General features: G+C 45.7%; 1 protein-coding gene across 2 annotated transcripts in view; it reads right to left on the bottom strand.

Moving 5' to 3' along the window:
- LOC144152884 (sodium-coupled monocarboxylate transporter 2-like) overlaps positions 1–23,081 on the bottom strand; it is a 69,759-nt gene that overhangs the window by 1,802 nt on the left and 44,876 nt on the right. For both annotated transcript variants that reach the window (XM_077684414.1, XM_077684413.1), the window contains exons 8-15: positions 22,744–22,873; positions 22,483–22,571; positions 21,835–21,944; positions 21,549–21,616; positions 14,621–14,707; positions 9,687–9,859; positions 8,351–8,454; positions 7,575–7,675 (exon numbers count right to left, since the gene is read on the bottom strand). In XM_077684414.1, coding sequence (XP_077540540.1) covers positions 7,575–7,675; positions 8,351–8,454; positions 9,687–9,859; positions 14,621–14,707; positions 21,549–21,616; positions 21,835–21,944; positions 22,483–22,571; positions 22,744–22,873 — 862 coding nt within the window. The remainder of the gene's footprint in view (positions 1–7,574; positions 7,676–8,350; positions 8,455–9,686; positions 9,860–14,620; positions 14,708–21,548; positions 21,617–21,834; positions 21,945–22,482; positions 22,572–22,743; positions 22,874–23,081) is intronic.

The following is a 23,081-nucleotide window of genomic DNA, read 5'->3' as shown; positions in this document are numbered from 1 at the left end:
GGGCCCGGAAACTCGGGAAGAAATCCTGTTTACGCCACTGGCGCGTACTCATAACGAGGGCGTTTGCTGATATGCGCGCTACGCACCACTGCATAGGGTGCCGTTACGATAAAAGTGCTGGGACTTGACACCTTTCGGTAAAAACAACACACTCGTGATGAAGATGATGTTCACTCAGCCAGTGCGTGAAATTTTGAGCACTCAAGAAACAAACAGCGGCAACTCTACGGCGCACGAGGTCCCTATGGCTTCACGGCTTACGACGTGTTACTTGCCCTTGTGGCACAAGGGGCAAACCCGCCAGCAGTGCAAATTTATCACATGCGCAAACGGCGATTTCTACGCCTAGCAGACGACGCGCCCGCGGTGCTGGACTTAACCTTGACCAACACCCCAATGTAGACACCGCGCCGCCCGCAGAGGGCGATAATTTCCTAGTTCCAGTGCGGGCGCTACTTTCCTACTTTAAATGACGTTATAAATCCCCACGACGTGCCTCCACCTGGTAGCAGGTGTTGACAATACGTTTGGAGTTGATCAAACGATTTCATGGCCGTCTCGTTGTTTGCCGATAGCGGTAATAATATCACATTTTCCGGCTGGCTGTGCCAAGTATGCACGCACAAGTGGTCAGTGGATGTGGCAGACTGTCGTGTTCAACCGCAAACCTGCAATTCGCTTGCACGCAAAGCCAAACATTTCAATGAAATCTAAACTGAAACACAGTTTACTGCCTTGAATGCGGCATCATATAATATGACGTGCGCTTGCTGTGGTTTGCGACTTTTTTAAAAGCGCATTACAGTTAAGCCTGGATGTAACGAAGTTGACAAAAATTCGCATTTTTTCGTTACATCCAGGTTTTTGTTACATGCAGGTTTCGAGTTAAACCTCGCGGGAATAAAGCCGAAACGAAAGCAATATGCTAGGCACCCTTGCTCCAGGATATAGTTCACCCTGAAAAACTGCGTTAATTGCGCTGGCTGCTACGACACGGCCCCGCAATTCACAAACGTAACTAAGTATTACTTTTGCTTATTGATACTCTTCGGTTTTTTAACGCATTTCAAGAACCAAACTTGTGCTGAAAGGGCGCCTTTTCGCGAACTGCATGCTTTTTTCTGCTGTCAGAATTGTTGAAGGGGTGCCAGCTGGGACACTGTACCGGGCGGTGACGTTCTTCTTTCTCGCCGGAGGAGACAACTTTGAAATTGAGAGCTTGTCCTGAAAATTCAGGGACCGCGAACCACACACGAACCCATACCACCGACATCAGGGGGCACACGCGACCAGACGACTACAGGCAGGCCTAGCACCTAACCGGCACCGCACTCACACTCGGAAACGCAGGAGAGATCGCGGTGCGGGTGACATTCGCTCAATTAGTGCATTTCACGAGCCGATTTTTCAGAAAAATGGCAAAAAACCTTGACTCATCAGCGTATCGAATTAGTTACATCCAGGTTAACCGTCGAGACTCCTTCGTTACATAGAGATCGCAAACACATGGGCTTCAATGAAGGTGCGAATGGAGAATTTAAAAACTTCGTTAAATCCAGGAATTCGTTACACAGAGGTTCGTTACATTCAGGTTTAACTGTACCATCAAAAGTTCCTGCATACATTTATTGCATGTTTGCACATCCCTGATGCCTCGGTGTTTCTTTCAGAAAGCGCTAAGGAAAGCTTCACACAATCTCGTTTCGTGATACGTTCAGGGTTTGTGATGTCACCAAGTGTAGTGAGGGAAAGTGGATGGCGCATCTACAGCTGTTGTTCCGTTTTTGGAATTGCTTTGCTAATAAGCAATTGCGAGTCGTATATTTGTATTCACAACAGTCTAATCTACCGATATAGCCACTTTAGTGTCCCTTTGAGGCAAGCAGCACAAACTCTTAGGTATGCAATTCAACTTCGGTAAACAATCCAATGCAATTTTTCTGGTTTGACTTGTCTGCTAGGTTATGGTGCCCATGTTGTAAAGACCGGCTGTTAAGACCTTGGGTTGAAATGCATTTTAAACTAAAGTTCAGGAAAAAAGTTGTCTTAATTTACACAGACGGGGGGAGTGTATAGAATGTCATGATTCACGTATGAAACAGCCCAACATTTACGACGGGTGCGCAGTATGCACTAACAAACCGTCATCGCGGGCCGTGTGCGCTTTATGTCGAATGTGTCCCATTATTCAAGTATTGAATGTACTGCTTATGAAAACACTGTTGGCCCATTGGCATTACTGACGCTGTTTTCTTACACGAGGCGTGGTGTCCGTGACGCTTCATTCAGCACCGCTACACCTCGTTCATGCCCGAAGACGCAGACAGCCGAACTACACATTTCCCCAACAAATGCAAACCTAAACACAACCAACTCATAAAATAGGATCAGTTTTCCTTTCTCCTCCTCAAAATAAAGAGAAACAAATTGATTAGGAAATGCGTAAGCTTAAGAAAATAAAACAACACCGGCTTCGTAATTCTCCAGGGTTTCCTTTTCCTTTTATTTCGCTTTCTCCAAATCTTTCAATACTTGTGACTTTAATAAGCACCTCAGACAGCCCTTGTACCAAGGATTACTCAGATTTTATTTCCTTCTCCCCATTCCACGATCGTTGCCACCTCACTCACCACCACTGCTGCTAAGCTTTCACTTTTGGCAAACGTAAATGCCAAACAGGAAAAAAAATCAGGTCAATTGGTGGATCCTTACTATTGAGTGAGTATCTCGACTTTGTCCTTTGTGAACTTGAGAATAGGCCCGATTTTCAATGCCTGCTTCGGCTTCATATGTGCACCCCAATGCGTTCCTCACACGTCACTGGTGCACCTTGCCCAGTGTGGTCAATGCTCTAAAAGACTCACTGAAGATTCACTGGGAATTCATGGAATTGATGAATTCACTGAAAATTCATTTTAGGCTGTTTTAGTTGTTTTGGGTTGTTTATCTTCGTTCTGTGCCCTAGGTGATCGCACATGTGTAGATGGCAATTTCCTTCATGATGTGTTCTTTACTCAAATAAAAAATTAGTTGCTAGTCTACGCCCTGTGTGCCTAGTCGTCTTCTCTTGTGTCATGTTTCATGCGCAGTTTTTTTTTCGTAATGTACCAACTACCCCAAGTTTGCATTCTACCTAACTCTCACTGAGCCCGTTCGCTCGCTTTATCAACGGCATTAGCTGCAGGACGCTTCTTTTGTTGGCAAACACTATCGGAATTTCCTCGTCGTCATTCTAAATCCCTTCTCTTTCATCGCCCGCATTACGGGCTCGATTGTACAGCCTGCGCACTTGGTGGGCGGAGGCTGAAGACCCGTCGAGGCAGAGGCAGCTGAGCCACGCTTCGACTTGTCGTCACGGCAATGTCTTAAGCGTTGCGATTCCACTCTTTGGCTCAGTCGTTTTGAGTTCATTCACGGCACGCCCTACTAGCTCAGATAGGACAAAATGAACGGAGCCTCGAGATGTTTCCGACAAGCCCAATCTGGCTCACGCAATAGACGGTCCCGTTCACGTCGTGTTAGTTTGGCGGCACCCGCGGTTAAATACGCCCACTATACCCCGCGCCTGTACGCCGCCGCTGGTGAAACTTTTTGAAATATCGTCGCCTGGGAGGAGCTGCACAGAATACACGCATAATGGTGCTTTTGCTAGCTGTGATTTCTGTGTTCTGAAGACCACGTGCTCAGAAGAAGTTTGGGCTTACATTTCGTTTCAAGTTACGTGTCCGTGCCTGAGTTTTCGTTTCAACAACGGCGGTTAGGCAGGGTTTATCAATATTGTTGGGGAAAAAGTGCCCGGCGTGGCATACCTGTTTTTGGACCTTTGACATTTTCTGTGTTAATACGCAACCGCTGCTGCTGCGAGTCCCATGTTTGAATTAAACATGGTCTGCCCTTCCGAGGTGGGGCAACTTGCCTTTACACACTATTGTTCATTCAAGTGTGATGGAGTCTGGCCGTTTTACTATAGGATGCGACGACGCCCAGGTGACCGGGCTGGCTTGAGTTCACTTCCACAATCCGCCTAGGCTTGCGCCGACATAAAAAACTAATCAAACTCCATTTGCTGGCCACCTTGGTATAATAAAGCATGACCTTCACAACACCATCCAGCTGCCCTTTGCTAAAAGCTGTATTACAAGGGCACCTAAGCACACATTTCTTTGTTGTGAATGCAAAAGCCTTATCGTACAAATTTCCCAAAGTATCCGTATGGTGCTGTGCCCTCCGGCACTCACAGTGGCTAGAGGAATCTTCAGCCGAAGCGGTGCCGGCTGAGTCTTTCCGCCCCGTCCATCACTAGCGAGACAACTCTATCCACCAGTCACCGATAAGGTCACGAAAGAACAGGCAGTCATCCTGAGACAACTGCAGACTAATACGTACCCACACCCAACGAGACTGCACGCCATCCATCCTGCTTTTCATTGTCCCCTATTTACTCATTGCCAATCCCCAGGCACATTCTATCATATTGTTTGGGAATGCCAACTAAACCCACGTCTTCCCCCAGTCCGCAACCCCTCACGCGAGCAGTGGGATAGCACTCTGGCTAGCTCCTGCCTTGAAAGGTAGCTTTTCCTAGCGGATAGAGCGAACACAGCCGGCCGTACGCACGGAGTCTCAGACTGAATACCCCGACCACAAATAGGCTCACTTGGATTATGATTAAAGTTTCTCTCTCTCCGCCTACCTCTCTCTCTCTCTCTCTCGCAAGTCGTCTAGGCGAGTCCTGAAACTCGTTGCAAAATGGCCAGTGCGTGCGCAAAAAGTGGCTTAGGAATGAGGGCGACGAAACGCCGGTCCTGGTGGATTACAAAAACGGTTACAAGTAGCCGATGTCGTTGCTAAAGCGAGCGATCGTCACCTGTCAGACTGTTATAAGGCGATGCACAGTTGGCGCAGTTTGCGATGGCCGTGCGAGAAACGCTTTGTTGCGGGCTTTCACTGCGGACGTAAGGGGTCCGCAATGGGCCTAACCTCATGTTCGCGAGGGAGACGAATCAAGAGGTGGCGGATTCCTAAGGATCCAACTATGGATCTTGGAATGATATTTGAAAACATGGTTGGCACGCAGACGGTTCGATGCGCTATAAAAGAATAAGGATGTGTATTACTGCGATAAATGAGGAATATTAGGAATCTGCACAACCCTCATCAAGCACACGAAACACGGTCTGGCCTGGAGCTCACAGGGGTAGCACGCGATCGAGCGATTCTTGACGAAGTTTGCGTAAATGGTGCGCACACAATCCATCCCTCTCTCTTCAAAACAATATGCGTTATTTACTAATTTGTCGGTGTGTTCAACAACCACGTGTGCCTTTATAATGCATCACATTCTTTAATAACTCCATATATTTGTATCGTTGATGTCATACCTTACTTTTGCAAAAGACTACAGTCCTAAATTTCAACATGATTTAGAGTTAGTTGTAGCTTGGTGTGATAAATAACTTATGCCATTAAACCTAAGTGTAAGATGATGTCATTTACCCGCAAAATAGCCCAGCAAAGTATACCTATAGTATAAAGTCTGTTCCCCTTAGCCCTACACTATCATACAAACATCTCGGAGGGCATCTATCATCGTTGCTATGATGGTCAATCTATTTTCAAATCAGCTGTACAGAACCTTCACCCACTCTCGTATACTTGCGCCACAACTTAAAATTAGCCTCGCCAAATATTAAAAAGTTTATGAAACTTATGTACGACCGAAACTAGAATATGCTTGCTCAATTTGGCACCCCTCACAAACATATCTAACTAATGATTTAGAAAGGATTCAAAACCGCGCTACCCATTTTATTTACTCCCCATACTCTAACAATATCAGCGTTACCACAGAAAAAGAATCCTTGAACCTGCCGTCACATGAATCTCGTCGTATCATTTCTCGATTGCGTCTTATGCATGCTTCCTATTATCACGCACAATCACGGCACGTCCGCCTACAACCATCTCACAGAACTTCATCCCGCATAAACCACAGCCACCCTATTACACCAATAAACACACGCATTTCTGCAATGATTACCTCCTTCTTTACAAAAATGGGATGACACTGCAGAACAAACTACCTGATAATGTAGTCACATGCAATAACCGCCAGTTTCCGCAATAAACTAAAAAGTCAGATGTCGCAATCTAACTGAATGTGCTGTTTCCCTGCCGATGTTTAAATAATTTTTGACTAATGTATAAACTGTTGCCACTGTTATCTGAAAGTTTACCCTTGATACTGTACTCTTTGTTTACATTTGGTAATGTTTACTTTGTAGTTTGCATTTTGCCTTTTTTATTATCATTGTTCTCTGAATGTTTACGCTTGGTACCCTTTCAGTTTTGTTTAGTTGTTTATGATACGTTGTACGCCCCCCCCCCCCCTTATGCAATGTCTTCGGGCCTTTAGGGTGAAATAAATGAAATGAAAAAAGTATGGGTGATGCCTATGCAGAGATTCTTTTATATAATGGAGGTCATATATTAAGTACCACATGAGAGAAAAAGAAGTATCTAGACGGTATTGTTAATTTTCTTCGACTTTAGACTTAGTTTGGAAACAACAAGATTAAACCATTAGTTAGCGTAAGAAAATGCCTACCGTTCAGAATTCCAGTAGTGGTTCATTTTAAAATAGCACGCTTTATACAGAAACGCATGAATGGCGCCTATGTTGCTGGTATAAGGATAAGAAAAAGGAAGCGTCAAGCTTATTGCATACCTGAAAACTACATTTTCGACATGAAAGTTTTAACAAACTATGCGTACTGAATGCTAAAAAAGAGAATGTCGATTTTTTCTTGGTAGTTTTATTAATTATAAATGTATCACGTATAGATACGTTCGCTGGTATGTACGTGAAGACAAAAAAATTCCTGCATGGGTGTTACTGTTTGATGCGCAATAAACGTAAGCCTTATCAGTGGCTACACAGCATACAAACCAACAACAGCCCGAGGGTAGAGACACACAGCGCTTGTGTCTTTTAGGGCGCGGCCCTTTGTCGCTCGTCTCTGGGCTGAGCCGCGTCGCCGTCGTTATGACCGCGCGAACGATGGCAAGACCGACGAGTGAAAGAGAGCAAAGGAGGAGAGTGTCGCACAATTGGGAGAGAAGGGCGGTTCACCGTAGAGGCGCGAACCAGCACTCACGGAAAGTGTTCCGGTGAGGGAGAGGAGAAGGCAGTATGCTGTGCCGCACGGGGCACTCGACGGCGCGACGCTTGGTAAAAACCTGAGGGAGGCGCGCGCGTCTATGACGTGCGTTCGCTTAAGACGCAGTTTGCGGCCCCTTCCTGAGACGCACTTTGCGCCGCCGACGCAGAGGCTCATCATTTCTGCCGTTGAGAGAACCCACGAGTGAGTGCGGCCTCGGGGAACTGCTGCTGCGCCCAAATATTGCATTAGGGAGTATCGTAATCGTCAACCAATCTTTGTTCCCATTATCTGTTGTCGGTTGGTGCGCTCTGTCGCAGTATGAATAACGAACTAGCCAGAACGCTTATTCTAATCAGTCGCTGAGCAGAAGCAAAACATCAAATCAATAACACATGCAGAACTTTCGCTTACTTCCGCATTTTGAATGTGCTTCATAATTCCCAACTTTCTCCACATTCGAGGAAACCAGATATTGACATGCTTGGATTCTGCAGTGGGTTGTCGGTGCTCGCCTGTAAAGGAATAGACAAGGGGGATAGTACGTTTTTCTAGAAGCGAGAGACGCCTACCGATGAAATTTCCTTTAACATCCACTTTGTGTAAACAAAAAAACATGTCGAGGTATGATGTACTATATTTCCAATCACTCACTTGTTTGAAGTTATTACACCTAAAGAGACCCAGCAACACTTTGGATAAGCGCTTTTACTTTTTCTCTCACGTCTGGAACCACTGCGACCCCCATAGTTATCGCCAGCTCAGAGCGGCACTGCGTGATTTGCTCGTCGCACCAGATACGCCTTCCATTTTTTTGTTTTTGTGTCTTTTTTTAAGTTGCTATCGAAAAGCGTTCATTGCTGCAACTCAAGAAAAACCGGCCAACAACCGCTACATGGCCTCAGTGACGTAATTCGTGCAGTCGAAGAGTGTAAGGACAGGGAAATAGAGAAAAATCTTTTGAGCGAGTTTACAAGTTATCGTATGGGCAAAGAGCGGTAATTTCTTGCTGAGGTACTTTTCCACTCCATAATCTAAGCACTGAGTGCGTTGGGTGACTACGTTCTGCAATCATTTAAAATTTCAAAAAGAGTTGAAAAAACGTGTTGCAGGGTCTCTTTAAAAATAAGCCATAACAATGAAGCAATTTTTTTAGTAATGCAGCTGTGAATGGCATACTTTTGACATACCTGCTAACACGCTGATTACAACTCCTATGACAACGGTTCCAATGGTACTGAAGAGGCAGCTCCAAAATGGCGACAGCTGAAAGTTCGACGCCCCGCTGTTGGAACTGGGAAGGGGGGGAGGACAAAAATAAAAGAATAAATTCACGATACTGCTCACTAGCCCTATATCACCATCTTTTTTCCCTGTTTCAAATAAAATTTTGGTATATCGCCTACATCAAGTCCGCCTGGAATAAAATTTGACTATCTTATGCCAAAGGTGACCTGCAATACAAAGGTCGCCTGAATTGACGCCTACAAAATAATGCAGATGAAGGAGGCATCTGCGACATGCCAAAAACGTCAACAAAACTGTTCTGGTTTTCACCTAGATATGATGAATGTTTCTTAGATAGAGGAAGCTTACGTGTTATTGGGCCTAGTCCTTGATCTGGCACCCACAAATGTGGATGAATGTGATACATCGGCAGTTTTTATCGACATTTCGCTACCTACCTACCACAGCTACCATAAAACAATTGAATAAAATGTCTCCCCGGATTTTTTACAAACGCAATAACCCCTCTTGTTAGTGAAAGTTCCGAGAAACGCATTGGCCCAAAATTGTTTGTGTCCTCAAAGGGCAAAGGAATAGATTTGCCTAAAAACGCAAGCTCTTTCCGTAAACTGTAGGCTTCCACCAACGGAAGTCGTGAATTTTGCTTTTCTGAGGGCAGTCTATCAAAATGCAGTCGTCGCGATTTCTACAGAATGGCCGCGGTGATATTTCTGAGGGCCCTAGCTATATGCAAAAGTACCCCACAATGTCCTCACGTCGAGAGTAGAAGCTCTTCATTCCGGCAAGTCTCTACACCTACGGTTATCACTCAGACCCATACAGTCCCAAATGCCCTCTCGTTACGCAAATGTTGAGCACATGCTTTTCTTCTGCCAAATGGGCAACAGTACCGTTACTACGCTAACCCTCCTCGTATCTATTGACGGTGGTGGTTAGCGCCAGCGGCCCTCGTTGACCAGCTGGCCACGGGTCTTCTGCCCGAAGAACACCGACAGGTCATAGTCTGACCGTAGCTAAAAGCTGTCTCTTTCTCTCTCCATCTTTAAATCTAGGGCTTTCGAAGTCTTACTTTCATTACCTCTCGGCAGTCCCCCGTTACAAGAGGCAGTCCCCGGATAACGGCACATTGCCGCTATCAACAGTCACCAACCCTTTACGGGTTAGCCTCACAGGCTAAAGCCATTAAATAAGGTTCGCCCTTAAGAATCTCTTTCCTCACGGACCAATGCGAAAAATCCCATGTGAATGCACAATTCAAAACAGGAGTATGGTTTTCACCTGTTATGCGAGAAGCCCATGGTGTAATTTTGGTCTTGACTGAAGTAAGTGCCGTTTACTGGGCAATACTCGAGTGTCACTGGCATTCGCGGTGGTGTGGCACCATTTTGAATGGCCTGCCACATAACAATGAACTGCAGAAAGAGCATCAGCAGCGTCGATATTCCAGCTCCCTGCGCAGAAGTAGAAAACAAGGTTTGCCTAAACAAAAACAAAAGAAAGCAAAAAATTAGCGCAGCAATCCCTGGTGGTGCCAGGATGGAGGAACATCACAGCCTCTGGCCCATCTTTCTTCGTCGGAGACCCGGCTGCTGCACCTAACATGGATTTGAGACCTTGCCGCTGAACGTTCTCCATGACTGGCAGGTCCGGATCGTTTCGTCCGTAGGCTTTCACATCCCTCCCAAGGTGGACCGCGTTATGACGCGCTAGAACCCGCGGTCAAGTCTAAAGGAAACGACCATGGTAAGAACCCGAAGGAAATGCTCTGCGGCCGGAATGAGATGATAGCCGAATAGGATAGACACTGGTTTCGTAACCCGAGGAACCCAGGCCGATCCCGACACGGGAAGCTTTTTTTTTTTCGGGGCGAAGCTCCCCAGGGTCTCGGATTGTCGGTTTCTCATGTCGTCGTAGTATAATGTAGTCATGGTAATAAAACCCGAAACACTCCCTTTACAACGCCTCGCGCTAGAACGTAACGCGTACTAAAAGAGCACACCGAGACGCTCGTTTTACAACGCCTCGCGCTAGAACGATTTGGGTTGCAAATAAACGAAACTTACTGCAACGCTGTATACCTCTACCCGCCAACGATTTGATCTCCCTGGGCAAAAACGCCAAGGCGCCGAGAATACGCTGATACACTGCATGCTTCGCCCCTCCCCAGGTTTCGCGTTAGTGGAGATGGCCCGGGATTTTTTCTTTCCAATTGGCTGCACATTTTATTGTTCCCTGCCGCTGCTAACCCCGAGTCCCTCGGGCCGTTGGGGTGGCCCTGTGCAAGGGCAGCAGTGTGCAACTTGTTTTTCTTTTGTAATTTGTATGTAATGCAGGTGCTGCATTGCTCAGGTGCGAACGCCCGAAACCTGCGTCGGGTATTTGTAGTTTTTGTGTGGGACTCAACCTGGGAGAGGTGCAGCCGCACTAACCGGTTTAGGCGAGCAAAAGATTGGCGACTGGGTCTGGCGCATTTATTTGTGCGCGAGCTAGTGATTGAAGAAACCCTTTTCTCCGCACCGTATGTCAACCAAGGCTGGCCAGGGTACTTCCTGACTATGCTGTCACCAAAGGGTACCTGTAGGGGGTAATTTCTGGATTTTTTAAAGTAGTTGGAGTGTGCGCTTTTTGTGTGCACGTTTTTCTAAAAATTACTTAGGCACAGTGAAGCGGAAAACCCTCTACAATGATATTGTGGATGTTGTCTTCCCTGTTCCCTTGCGTATCTTTTTGGAATGTTGTACAGAGGACGCTTTGGAAAGTCTTCCCGCGACACCCTCATGGCATAAGGCACGTCTCGGTAGACAAAGAGGATGGAATGCCTTAAGACTTAGTCATGGCGCCGGGCCTCCACAGCATATGGCACACACGCACAAGGCCGTTCAGAGACTTCGGTGCCCGTTCTGCCAAGCAGAATTTCAGAGGAAGTGTAGTTCATGTTGGTCAAGTTATTAAACCTAAAGAGATCTCGCCTGTGTGGTTGCAAAAATTACGGCAGGTTTCGTCATTGAAGGAATTTTAAAGGATATCACTAGCCCTCAGTTGCGCAGCCTCACCACATTGTTGATCACTTTCACTGTGCATCTGTGACGCGTTGTGTATTGTCGAATACAGCCAATACAATAAGCTTAGGTTGCCGGTTTCACAGCGTAAAGGTCCCGCGGGGTTCGATTTGTGGAGCTCCCTATCCCCACTTTTTTTAGGCTTCGAGGTGTTTTGGTGTGACGGGCGGACAAAGCTCGATCCAAAACAGCTCTGCTGTAATAAAATAATAGTAAATAAACCAAATTAAAAAAAACTGGCATATAGAACGGCACTGGGGGCAAGGACACTGGCTGTCGCTCACAAGAGGGCTTTCATCATCCAATCAGGCGCTTCTGCATTTGACACCTGCTTCACTGCGCTGAATTTTTTTCCTCGCATAAGTTGTTTAACTTTTTTTTTTCAATTCATCACAGTTTTATGAGATTGTTGCTTGTAGTACAGCATAAAATCGTGTAAATATCCTTCCAGAAGAGCTTCTCCACTCGTTGTTATGACATTATCTTTATCCTACCTTGCTCTAATCGTCGGCCCTCTGTTTTGCGCACTACCAGAAACCTCTGCTGGATGAGGCAATGTATGTTATTGGGCTTAGCTTCTCTCTTCTAAAATGCTTTCAAGAAAAGTGAGCAAGCAACACGTGTTCCCTCTCTTTTTTGTCACCAGCTTTTATCATTCGCGAAAAGCAGGCAGTACAAGGGCGTCATTTCGGTAAACCGGGCCCCACTGAATGGAAACAGCTTAACTTCTACAAAATCAATAAGCTACATGACCGCCGGGAGCCAGAAGAGCTCAAAATGCCTTTGAATCGTAAACTGCCTGCACCTGTTCATTGATTCTTTGAGAAGGTTAGGTGATTTATCAAAGCCGACTTTCTCACCATGCCGTCCAACGTTTTTTTTTTTCTTCAAACTTGAATGACATGTGCTCAAAGGCAGGGGGCACCGTAAAACGTTCTCCATTATTGTCGTTTTTAGATTATTTGTATTTTCGCAGAGGCCACAACAAATATCTCGCAAAAGTCATTGGGTTGCTTTGATCCCTTGTCAGAATTGTGCGATAAGTCAACAACTTGCTCATTGTATTCGCTTTCTTCGATGTTTGGAATTATAAACTTTGTGACTTTCGTTTTTTGGCTGTTGTTATATGCAGCCGTTTTTCACACAGAAAAACCAGTGAGCGAGAGAGAGAAAGAAGGTTTATTGAAACAACAAGGAGAGATGCACTAAAAACATAGTTTTACCGCTAGCAAACTCGTGGTTTCGTGACTAAAACGCAGTGCTGCTGAGCCCAAGACCAGTCTGAAAACAGCCAGTGACTGTTTCTATTTTTGCCTTTTTGATGGCTCACGGCTCTAAACTGCTCGCCTCCCCACGTGGCCTCTTCCGCCTTCGTAAGGAGCCAACCAGCTTCAACTTGAACGGTTTATTTTCAAGATGTCCCAAGCCTCGAATATCCCACCCTCTACTCCCACTTCCCCCACTTGACCTAGTGTCTTCCTAATGTAATAAAGCTACCTCCTCGTCCTCCTCCTTTTTGATGGAGGCTAAAACCGAAAGCGCCCCTGTATCGATATTTTAGGCACTTGGAAGTGATGTGATAGTCTAGACTACTCCGTAATATAGCCCGTTTCTATCATTTTTTGTAGATGTTAAAACAAGTTTTATTGAAAAATCACGTTGCTGTAAACTTTGCTTCGCATAGTGTTTATATTTGATTTCGTCGCTGCGGCGCGAAATGTATCTATGGCGTGGAGAGAGCGCAGCGGCGCCATTTGGCATTTAATGCGGATGATTTGAAAATATTGTGCGTCAAACCGTATGGATTTAGTCATAGATGACATTATTAAAGCCATCAAAACATTTTCACTATTGCAACAGTAGTTTTACACCAAAATTCCAATTCGAACAAAGCAAGTTCTTCTGCTCAGTAGTGTTGCGGCCAATAACTGCGCGAGTGCGCATTGCGATGTCGGAAATAAGAAGGTGATATTTAAGGGTTTCACCACCAAAGCAGTCTACAGATTGCGACCAATCAGAGACGAGGTATGCTCCCAATAGTGGATGACACCACTACGTATTGTGTTCCCCAGAGCATGATGTCGAACGGACTGCAATGTTGTCAGCGATTCGAAAATTGGCAGCCCCACCCAAAACTCTGAACCACATCGTCTTCCCAAGTTTAGAGGTCGCACGCGCAATCGTTCATGTGGAGGAGAGTGGGGGACCGACGTGCGCACGCGAGGGGCTGAAGTTAGGCTAACGTCAAGCTTTGTTAACGAAGGCGTTATATTCTACCCACCTGTCGACATAGAACGAGTAGCACATTGGTAACAAGGTCATTAATATCTACAATACGGTTACCTGAGTTGAAGCCCAAACATTGGGCGTCAGGCTTAATGTTACCGAGTCAGGGGTAACATCGTTCCACCGCTATTGTTGCAATCAATGCAGTTCAAGCTGCGGGCACCGGTTGACTTTTAAAGGGAAGTTTTCTAGGCCTCAATGGTCAGCGTCGAACGCAGAAACGCGCGGCTGGAAAGCCATCTTTGCACGATGTGCGTACGCAAGGCAAATCAAGGGCCTCAAGAAAAAAACGCTTCCCATGGTGGAAATGGGATCAGGGACCCTTTCGTTATATAAGCTGACGTCTATCCGGTTGCGCCGTTCCGACATGGTCGAAGAAGTTTGGAGTTTGAACTTCGAATCTAGTTTCATGAGAGAAGATTTCGCGATTTCACCATATTTAATATGACAGGGGCTTTGATTTTTTGGAAGACCGTAAAGCGTAAAATTTGTGCGGATTAACTCCAAAGCTCTCGTGAATACTCAAGAGTTGCTGTTGTCGAAACGCCCATACATGCAGCAGAGAATTGGGAAAACTTCAGGCAGGAATGCAGTTTTCCTGCCGAAATTCTAACATCACTCCCAAAAAGCCCTTTCTATATGGTGCGAATTTACTTGCGCGTTTGCAGCTTTCGGGCCGCTCGTGCGGTAAAACGACCTAAATTCGTAGCTTCCGCAAAGACTAAAAAAGTTCGGTCTGCCGCCCGAATGGCCCCGCAGCTAAGAATTCGCAGGTAAATTCGCACCATTTATTACGGCGTTATGGCTGCCAGATATATTTTGTCACCAAGGTTTATAACTCATTGGTTCAAAAAACAGATGGCATACCTTCGAGTGTACGAAAGGAAACGCCACAGCAAGCAGAAGCAGCCCGACAAAAGGCCCGGTGGCTACGGCAGACACCATGAGTATAACCTGCAATCAGAAAGAAAAGCTGTTACATTTGTCAGTTACTTATCAAAATTAAGCTTTAACAGCAAAGCTGTTTAGCAAATCGTATTTTTTCCTGTCCGCAGTTAAAAATACCAAGAAATTCCCGACCGTGCGCACGTGAGCGCAGACCGATTCGGCGGTGCAAAAAGCCATCGTCTCTCTGGGCTCCCAAAGTCATCGCGGACCTTCCTCCCTCGGTCACCACCCCTTCCCCGAATTAGCTCTCGCGGCAATAAACGTTTTCTCTCTCTTTCTCGCGGCGACCGCCCAGAAGTTAACAAAACCAAGAAAGTGCCTAGCGCTCGTGTGTGCGCGCCTCGAGGAGACTGCCCACCATCCGAGGAGCACGTTTGTCAAGCCAAGAATACCCACTTACGGAGACTGGCCAAGATTGCCCCACCCCCCCCCCCCCCCCCCCGCGGCCCCCCCCCCCCACAAAAAAAAACGCTTTAACGTTCGCCGTAACAGTGGCAACACTTCCTAGGAACGAGAAAGACACGTCAAAGAGTACGCTGCACCAAGGTGATGTCCAATTATTATCACTTCCAAAAATGAAGAAAGCTCACCCTTATAGACAATGATGAAGTAAATGTCCATGCGGCCGCGAAAAAGCAGCAAATTGGCTGCAATCATGGACCTAAACCTTCGTGATGGTCGCGAAAGTTGCGTAGAGCTTCACTACCTTCAAGTCTTACGCATTAGTGTTAACTTCCTTCATTTGTTATGTCCCCAAAGGGTACTGTTACCGTAACGCCATCAACGTCGGGTGTGTTTCCCGATGCACTCTTTTTATGCATGCTTCATAAACAACCCAGTGACTTTTTAGGTTTCCATAGAAATGCACTTCGTTGTGACGGTGTGATCGATGTAAAGCTCTCAATTTAAAGAGACCCGGCCACATCTTTTTCAACTTCTTTTTTTGAAATCTTAAATGCTTGCAAAAGTTGGTCACCGAACACACCTAGTACTTAGATTGGGGGGTCGCAAATACATTAGCAAAAAGTTACTTCTCTATGCCCACAAGATAATTTTTACGCTCACTAAAACATTTTTCTCTCTTTCCCTGTATAGGAGCTCTTCGAAAGCTCAAATGACGTCATTACATCGGTGTAGCAGCGGTTGGCCGGCTTTCCTTCTGCTGCAGAAACGAACGCAATGTATTAATACTTCAAAAAGAAAGAGCCACATCAGCAAAGCAGAAACGGAAGGCGCATCTGTGCGATCAGCAAATCACGCAGTGCCGCTCCGTGCCCGCGTAACTACAAGTATCAAAGTTTTTCTGGACGCGAAGGAAAGACTAAAAGCGTATATCGGAAATGTTGCAGGGTCCCCATATAAAACAATTACTCAATTTTTCTGGCCCGCGGCCACACTCCAGAATAAATGGAGAATACCGCGGCATGGATACGGTGAGAGTGAAGTTCGAGAGAGGCTTTCAAGTTTTCCGACGGCTGAACTGGCAGATGTTGCCCGACACTAAAGACAAATAGTAAAAAGTGAAGGACATCGCTCTCCCTAGTTTCATAACAACCCTCGATCAGACAAATATTGCGACTCTTGCACTCCGCCGAATTAATGTAACGCACACGCCTTGTTAATGCCTGGCAGTGGATCGCGGCTGGAGAATGCAGAACCAGTTCAATACGCTAAAAGTATGACATTGCCCTTCAGTTTCAATTGATTAATATGGCTGGACAAACAGTTTACGAAATATTGTACCAAAGTGTGGATATCTAGTCAAACATCATTAAGCTGTTCTCCGCCATGTATTAACATGCGAGGAAACGGGCTATACAAGTGCAAAGACGAAAAACAAGCAGAAACCGGAAGGAGCTCCAAGCATAGGAACGTTTCACGTCTTATCATGATTGGTAAGCAATTTGTTTCATTTTTTATTTAACATCGTTTACCGCGTTTTACCACAACAGCGGTGATTAGGTGCAAATTCAAGCGAAATCCTTCGAGACCGAACACGTCCATAGCTGCACGCATTTCTCAGCGCTACGCTCGTTTCCAAGCGATACTACCTTACTCGCTCTTCCCCATGCCTGCTCTGCGTAGTAGCACCATGGCGTCCCTAGCAGGAACTGTGTATATTACAGCACGTCTTTTAAAAAGAAGGCATTTAAGTCTAGCCCCTGTATGCGTTCCCCGCATGCGTTCCCATGGCTGATACCGGACCCGGGAATTGTACTTGTACAAAAATATCGCTAAAGACAAAAAGGTTGGGGCGATACCAGGCAGCACTGGGAGGGAGGAACGCGTGCTGTTAAAGCCGGGAAGAAATGGAGAAGGCGCAATTTGTAGAGGCACGCGAGGTGGTGGGTAGAGTGCAGCGTCGGCGCTTGGCACAGCATTAGACCCGTGTTGAGGCTGCGTGGTGCAGAAAGGCGCTTCTCAGCAATATCATTTATGGGAGGTAGCTGTGGGCGGGGAAAAGTGTGGGATATAACTTGACTCAGCTGCACGTGGCGATATTCGCGTGGACACTGCCGGTCGGTAAGACACCGCAGTTTTGTGCGCTCCGCACAGCGCCCCAGACAACCGGATTTTGTTTCGTGAAGGTGCAATTGGCGGTGAGCGCGAACACAGGCGGCGCTGCGAAGCCCGCCTCCATGACGTCAGCTTAGGGATTCTCGCATTTGTCGTCTCCTTCACTCAGGCTCGCTCACCCTGCTGTTTCTTTGCTCTCGGTCAACGTCTGATGCTTGTCCGCACCAGAATTGGCCTGTGGGTAACTTTTTATCATAATAATAGCGTTAAAATCGCATACACTAACTCATGGTGTCAATTAAAGTATAGTTTTGGATACCGCTACGGGAGAAACATTGCCGGCGCTACCCCATTCCTTGCGAAGCCGGTCCTGAGCGGAGCGCGAAGAGTCGGAGCTAGGCGTCAGCTTCTCAAGTAAGCATTCGTACAAAAGACAGTCAGCTGCTAATAACCGACAACAGCGAAAATGGAAGACCAAAACAAATTCTAGGCCTTCAGGGCTGTTGGCTTTGGCAGAAGGCATTACGATTCCCAGTAATCATATGCAAGGTAAAACAGTTTTTTCAACCTTGCCGAACGCTCGAACGTGTTTTGTCACATCACTTTACGTTGAAAAGGCATGAAAATTTGCCGACATGCACTGCAAAAACTGTAGGTTGAGTTCCAAATAACCCAGTGTGTATATACGCGCGTGCTGATTCTATACCAGGGATCTAACCAGTATGGGGGTTTAGTGAGCAAAACGAGTCACGTCTTCGTTAAATTTATAGTAACACATATATGTTTGTTAAGACCTGGAGGGATATTTTGGAACATTTTGCACAGCCATATCTTAGTGATATTCGGATATGCGTTATAGGAAAACTGCTCTCAAGAGGAGGAGGAGGAGTAAGGAAAGGAGGGGAAAACTTTATTTAACAATTAAATCGATCTGGTTAGTGGGACGGGTCCTCAGCCCAGGACAAGAGAGTAAAAGTAATTTTCTTCAAATCATAGAACGCCATCCCGAGTAGAATAGGATTTGTTCTTAGCGCATGGAAGGGTTGAAAAGAAATAAAGAGCTACTTGGAATTCTTCTTCGGTTTCGATTCTTGTAATATATGCAGGTATACAATTTATTACGTTAGTTAGCGAGTATATCATGCCTTCATCACTGTAATCATGTCATCATTGTTCGAGTTGAGAGTCAGTTCGTTATGATAACGATATAATTACGATAGAAATTCGGAGCACAAAAGCCGCCTTCGAGTACTGTGGACCACGTCGTTTAGGGCGCGATCGCGGGGGCGTAGGACAAACCTTCTCATTGTATTTGCATGTGAATAAACAAACCACTTTGCGGATATGCACCTTCTTGCACGCAGCCGTAATGAAAGCCAGTTTGTGAAGAAGGGAATGTATGACATACAACATGAAGGAAGTATCCACACGACCTTTGTGAGGCTCCCAAACATCCCGAAACCTCCTAATAAGAAGTTGGTGACGGCGCAGAAAAATTAATGCGTTGGGCAGAAAAAAAGCAAGAAACATTAATCTGATACAAGACAACAACAAAAGAAGCAGAAGAAAGTCGCTTTATTTCCTGCTGTGCGATGCGCGTGTAGAGGCCGCTGCTTGGTACGTAGCATTAAACTGTTGAGTCTTCATAGGAGCATCTCAAAAATACTGCAGGGAAGCCTACGCATTTTGAATACTTATGGAGAGGCTCTGATCGCTGATCCTCGCGAATAAGCAAGAAAGGACGAGTTACACACGATCTTCTGACCGATACTTTGAAGAAAGATGTTCTCTATCTCTTCGTGTCTTGCAAACTTGCGGGGGATACAGCTTCAAATTATTCAGATGCGTCAGAAGCTGGCAAAATAACCTAGTCGCCAGAAATACGCTTTTTAACGCACTACAGCAACGAAGCGGGTGATTTCTAGCCCAGGCACTGCTGCCCCTCACAAGCGGAGTGTAGCAGACGACAGCGGCGCGAGTCCCTAAGCCGACGTCAGAGCCAGGGGGCGCCACTCAAACATCTCACCGCCAATACCTAACTAATCCCAAGCATATAAAATCTGTTAAATTCGGTTGTATCGATATGATGTATTTTTTCTTGTTTGATAATCATCTTTGCAAATTTAGCTCACCGATCCGTACAACTGCCACCTGCCAATGTTTATTGTTCTCATAGAACCTGCCGGCCGAAGGTGCTCCTCTCGGCAATTGAAACTGTGAGACGGCATTTTGTGCTAATATTGTCCGTAGTAATTTCTCGTGCATAAATGTTTTTGGATAAAGATAGATATACGAAAATCCCGAAATCTAAAAACCAATGAAATATTAACAACAGTTCCGCACACACGCCGGCCGTGCATGCCCGTACGGACCACAAAGCGGCTCTAATCGCACGGACCGCGGCATGAACCAGTAGTCCCAGCTGTCCAGGGTCAAAATAATCGCAAAAAGAGAAAGTAAAAATGCAAGAGGTCGGGTGGTAGTGCGGTGAAAAGGTGTGCTAGGGACGTCAGCGAGGTGATCTAGAAAGCAAGAAAAGCATGAGATCATATTTGTGCCGCGATGGGAGATACCGGCTGCGGAGATTGGTGATCGCAGCAAAACCAGGACTTTAATGAGCACGCGATGCAGCGAGCGGCCGAACGATGGCGCAACCCGCGCGGAATAATCAACACAGCGCCGATTGCGCGAAGGGCAATCACCGCGAAAAGAAAGTTCCACATGCGAGAAACGGGAGGATAGTGTGGTGAAAAACTGTGTTAGAGATTGTCATTCTCGATGATAGGAGCGACCAAGTATCTGCCTCCACGCTAAGACCAAAAGTCACAACGTACGAGAAACCCAAGCCGGCTGCCAGCTGTTGGAGAACACTCTCTTCTAAAACTCGCCGCGCGATAGCGTGTTACGTTTCGGTTCCTCTAACTTCTGCGGGGACCGCCAGAGCTCACTTCCCCTATTCTAAAACAGCGTATGTAGCGCAATGCGAAGACTAACGTTCTGTACTCTGACCGGCGATGCAGCGCCCCAGCACCAGCCCCTCTGTGCGACGCCGCGACTGGCAGCCGCATCATCGCTGCCTGCGCCCATGAATCGACGCAGGCAGCTTCACACAGCTCATTGGGGACTGCAGTAATGTAAGAGCACAGTTACACATATGAGAAAGCGGATGGTGGTGTTTTGAAAAATTGTATTACGAATTGCGATTAGTGCTGGTAGTACATGTGACAACTTAATATCTGCATAAGTTCCCAACATCTGGACAACAGAAGTCAGCGGCAAGTTGTTTGGGGAACACTCCCTTCGAATGCTCGTCGCCAGCAAACTTGTCGCGTTGATGTTCCCCTGAGGCTCCTTGATTTTAAGAAAAGATTGTGTGCCCCCTCTATTCCCCAGAACACTTCCTTTTCCATAACCGAAGCGGAACAAAACGAGCTCTTCGGGCCGCGCCACAACGCTGCACTTGCGAATATAGCGTCATTTACCGCTGGTCAATCACAAAAGGCAGGTAGGCGTCTGCTCTCGCCTCGGGAAGAGGTTCTTTGTTTGGACAAAAATGGTGGTTTTGTTACATTTACGCCTAAACTTACCATGTTCTTCATATTTAGTGAAAATAAAACTAAACAAATGCCTCGAACAGACTTTTTTTTAAAAGCTCCTCAGCAGCCACTTAAGAATATTAAAAACAAATTGTCTCATTACCGGTAACTAACTGTCATACGAAAGCTCCGAAAAACATGCGATAATAAACTTTCACCGGTTAAGGTTCTGAAATGCACGGTGCAGGATTTACGCTCGTGGTTAGGATATTGTTTCTAATTAAAAAATTCCGGCCGAATAAACAGTTTCGACAAACTGGAGTTTTAGCTTGTGAAATGGACAGCGGCATTACCTCATGATGATAAATAAGCATTCTTCTGGCACAGCTCCGGATAATATTTTGATTTAAAGTCGATATGATTTATTTATTTATTTATTTATTTATTTATTTATTTATTTATTTATTTATTTATTTATTTATTTATTTATTTATTTATTTATTTATTTATTGCAGGGTTTAACGCACCGATGCAAAGAAGGCGATAACGCGCGCCGTAGTGGAGGGCTCCGGATTGATTTTGACCACCTGGGTACCTTTAACGTGCGCCGAAATCTCGTACACACGGTTATTTTTGCTTTCCGCCTCCACCAGAAAAGAGGCCGCCGCGGCCGGGAATCGAAACCACGTCCTCGGGCTCAGCAGCAGAAAAAATCAATATGAAGTGCTTGTTAATTAGCGATGGCTGCAAAAGGTATCACTCTCTTTGCATAAAGTCAGCAAAAAATTACATACCCTTATTATAGATCCCATGTAGACGCAGACACAACTGTACAGTGTCATGATGGCGCCGGTGGCAAATGCTGTGGAAGAAAAATTATTACAAGTGAGTTGTGTCTAAATAAATTGGAGCAAAGCGAGTACCACGTTCGTTAACGGCTGACTGTACTGATAAGTATGCGCCCATACACTTCCGCTTAAATAAACATCCAAGTGTTGAAAGATCATTTCCTTCAGTAGGCGAAACCTCCAGCTCATTGCTAAGGAGATGCACAACGTCAAACATGCCATTCAAACTCACCCAAACCACGTGTTGTCCAGCCTACTCGAGAATCGGGGATTTTACAGTGCTGAGACAGAACGTCCACGTAAAGAACAGCAGCCTGGGAATTGATCACTGACGATATTGTGCTACAAGAAAAAGAAAGGTGATCAGCATATTGTCTCGCTTGAAATATTTATCCAACGTAGCACTTTTTTTCTGTTAGAGGATACTTGAATAATGTTTTGTTTACCACACTCCTAGGCACACTTTCAAAACAAATTTGTAAGAAATAATTCCGTTAATGTTACGGGGAGAAAAACATTGAAGAAGCGCTGTGTGTATCGAAGTTTGAGAATGAATGCCTTCAGGTTGTAGAGCAAGAGAACTCTACACAATCATAGGCGCGTAATTTCTGGAAAAAAAAAACATTACCAAATATTGTTTAAAATTGAGCAGCTGAGATGCTCATTTCAAATTTCAGTGCCCTAGCCCGAGATTGAAATAAGAAGCTCTTGGTGCTATACCAAATAAGCTTCATTACAAAGCATGCAGGTTGACCCCGAAAAGTTGTAACACAGCAGAAAAGGCTTGGAAGAGATGGTAGCCCAAACATAAAAACGCAAACAATACAAAAGTTTTTCAAAGAATGGGGCAAGGTAAACTAATGCAAGAGAGAACACCTACCTTGTTGACGCGCTAACAACCGCTGCGAGGAAAATGCCAGTAAATCCTGTATACTCCACGAGGTTGTGCTTTACGTAGAAGGGCAAGATCTGTGAAAAACAAATGATCAATACTTCTTCCCACAATTCTCGTGGTGGTAGTATAATAGGCTCTAACGTAGAGAACAGAAGGGCCGGCTAGACTGAGGGGTCTGTGAGCCACTAATATCAAGTGCACACAGCTTCCTTTAACTTATAAAGCGCTTGATCACCATTTACTCGCCTGGTCGTTACTACGGATTGCACCGGCTAGCTCAGGGTCACATCCTCGGAACCAGATGACCAGGGCTATTGACATGCCAATGCTCACGATATAAACTGCAGCAAGCAGGAACGAACCTATTACCAAAGTCCTGTAAAAAAGAGAACACATCAAACTCTAACACGCCAATTTTTGTTTCAACAAAAACAACACACGAGGGGTTAAACAAACAAAGCATCATGGTCCCGCTATCGGAGCCTGGTTAGAAAAGAGACAGTGGAAGATTTGAAGTACAGTCGTATAAAAATTAGCAATCTCTTAAGTTCCAAAATAATAACAGCCATGAAATACTGATTCTG

Source organism: Haemaphysalis longicornis, unplaced genomic scaffold (assembly GCF_048455015.1).
Source record: "Haemaphysalis longicornis isolate Haplotype H1 unplaced genomic scaffold, Haemaphysalis longicornis Haplotype H1 scaffold_9, whole genome shotgun sequence".
In the NCBI taxonomy this organism is placed as follows: domain Eukaryota; kingdom Metazoa; phylum Arthropoda; class Arachnida; order Ixodida; family Ixodidae; genus Haemaphysalis; species Haemaphysalis longicornis.
The sequence above is the reverse complement of the archived record's forward strand: the minus strand, read 5'-3'. Positions and strand labels throughout refer to the sequence as shown.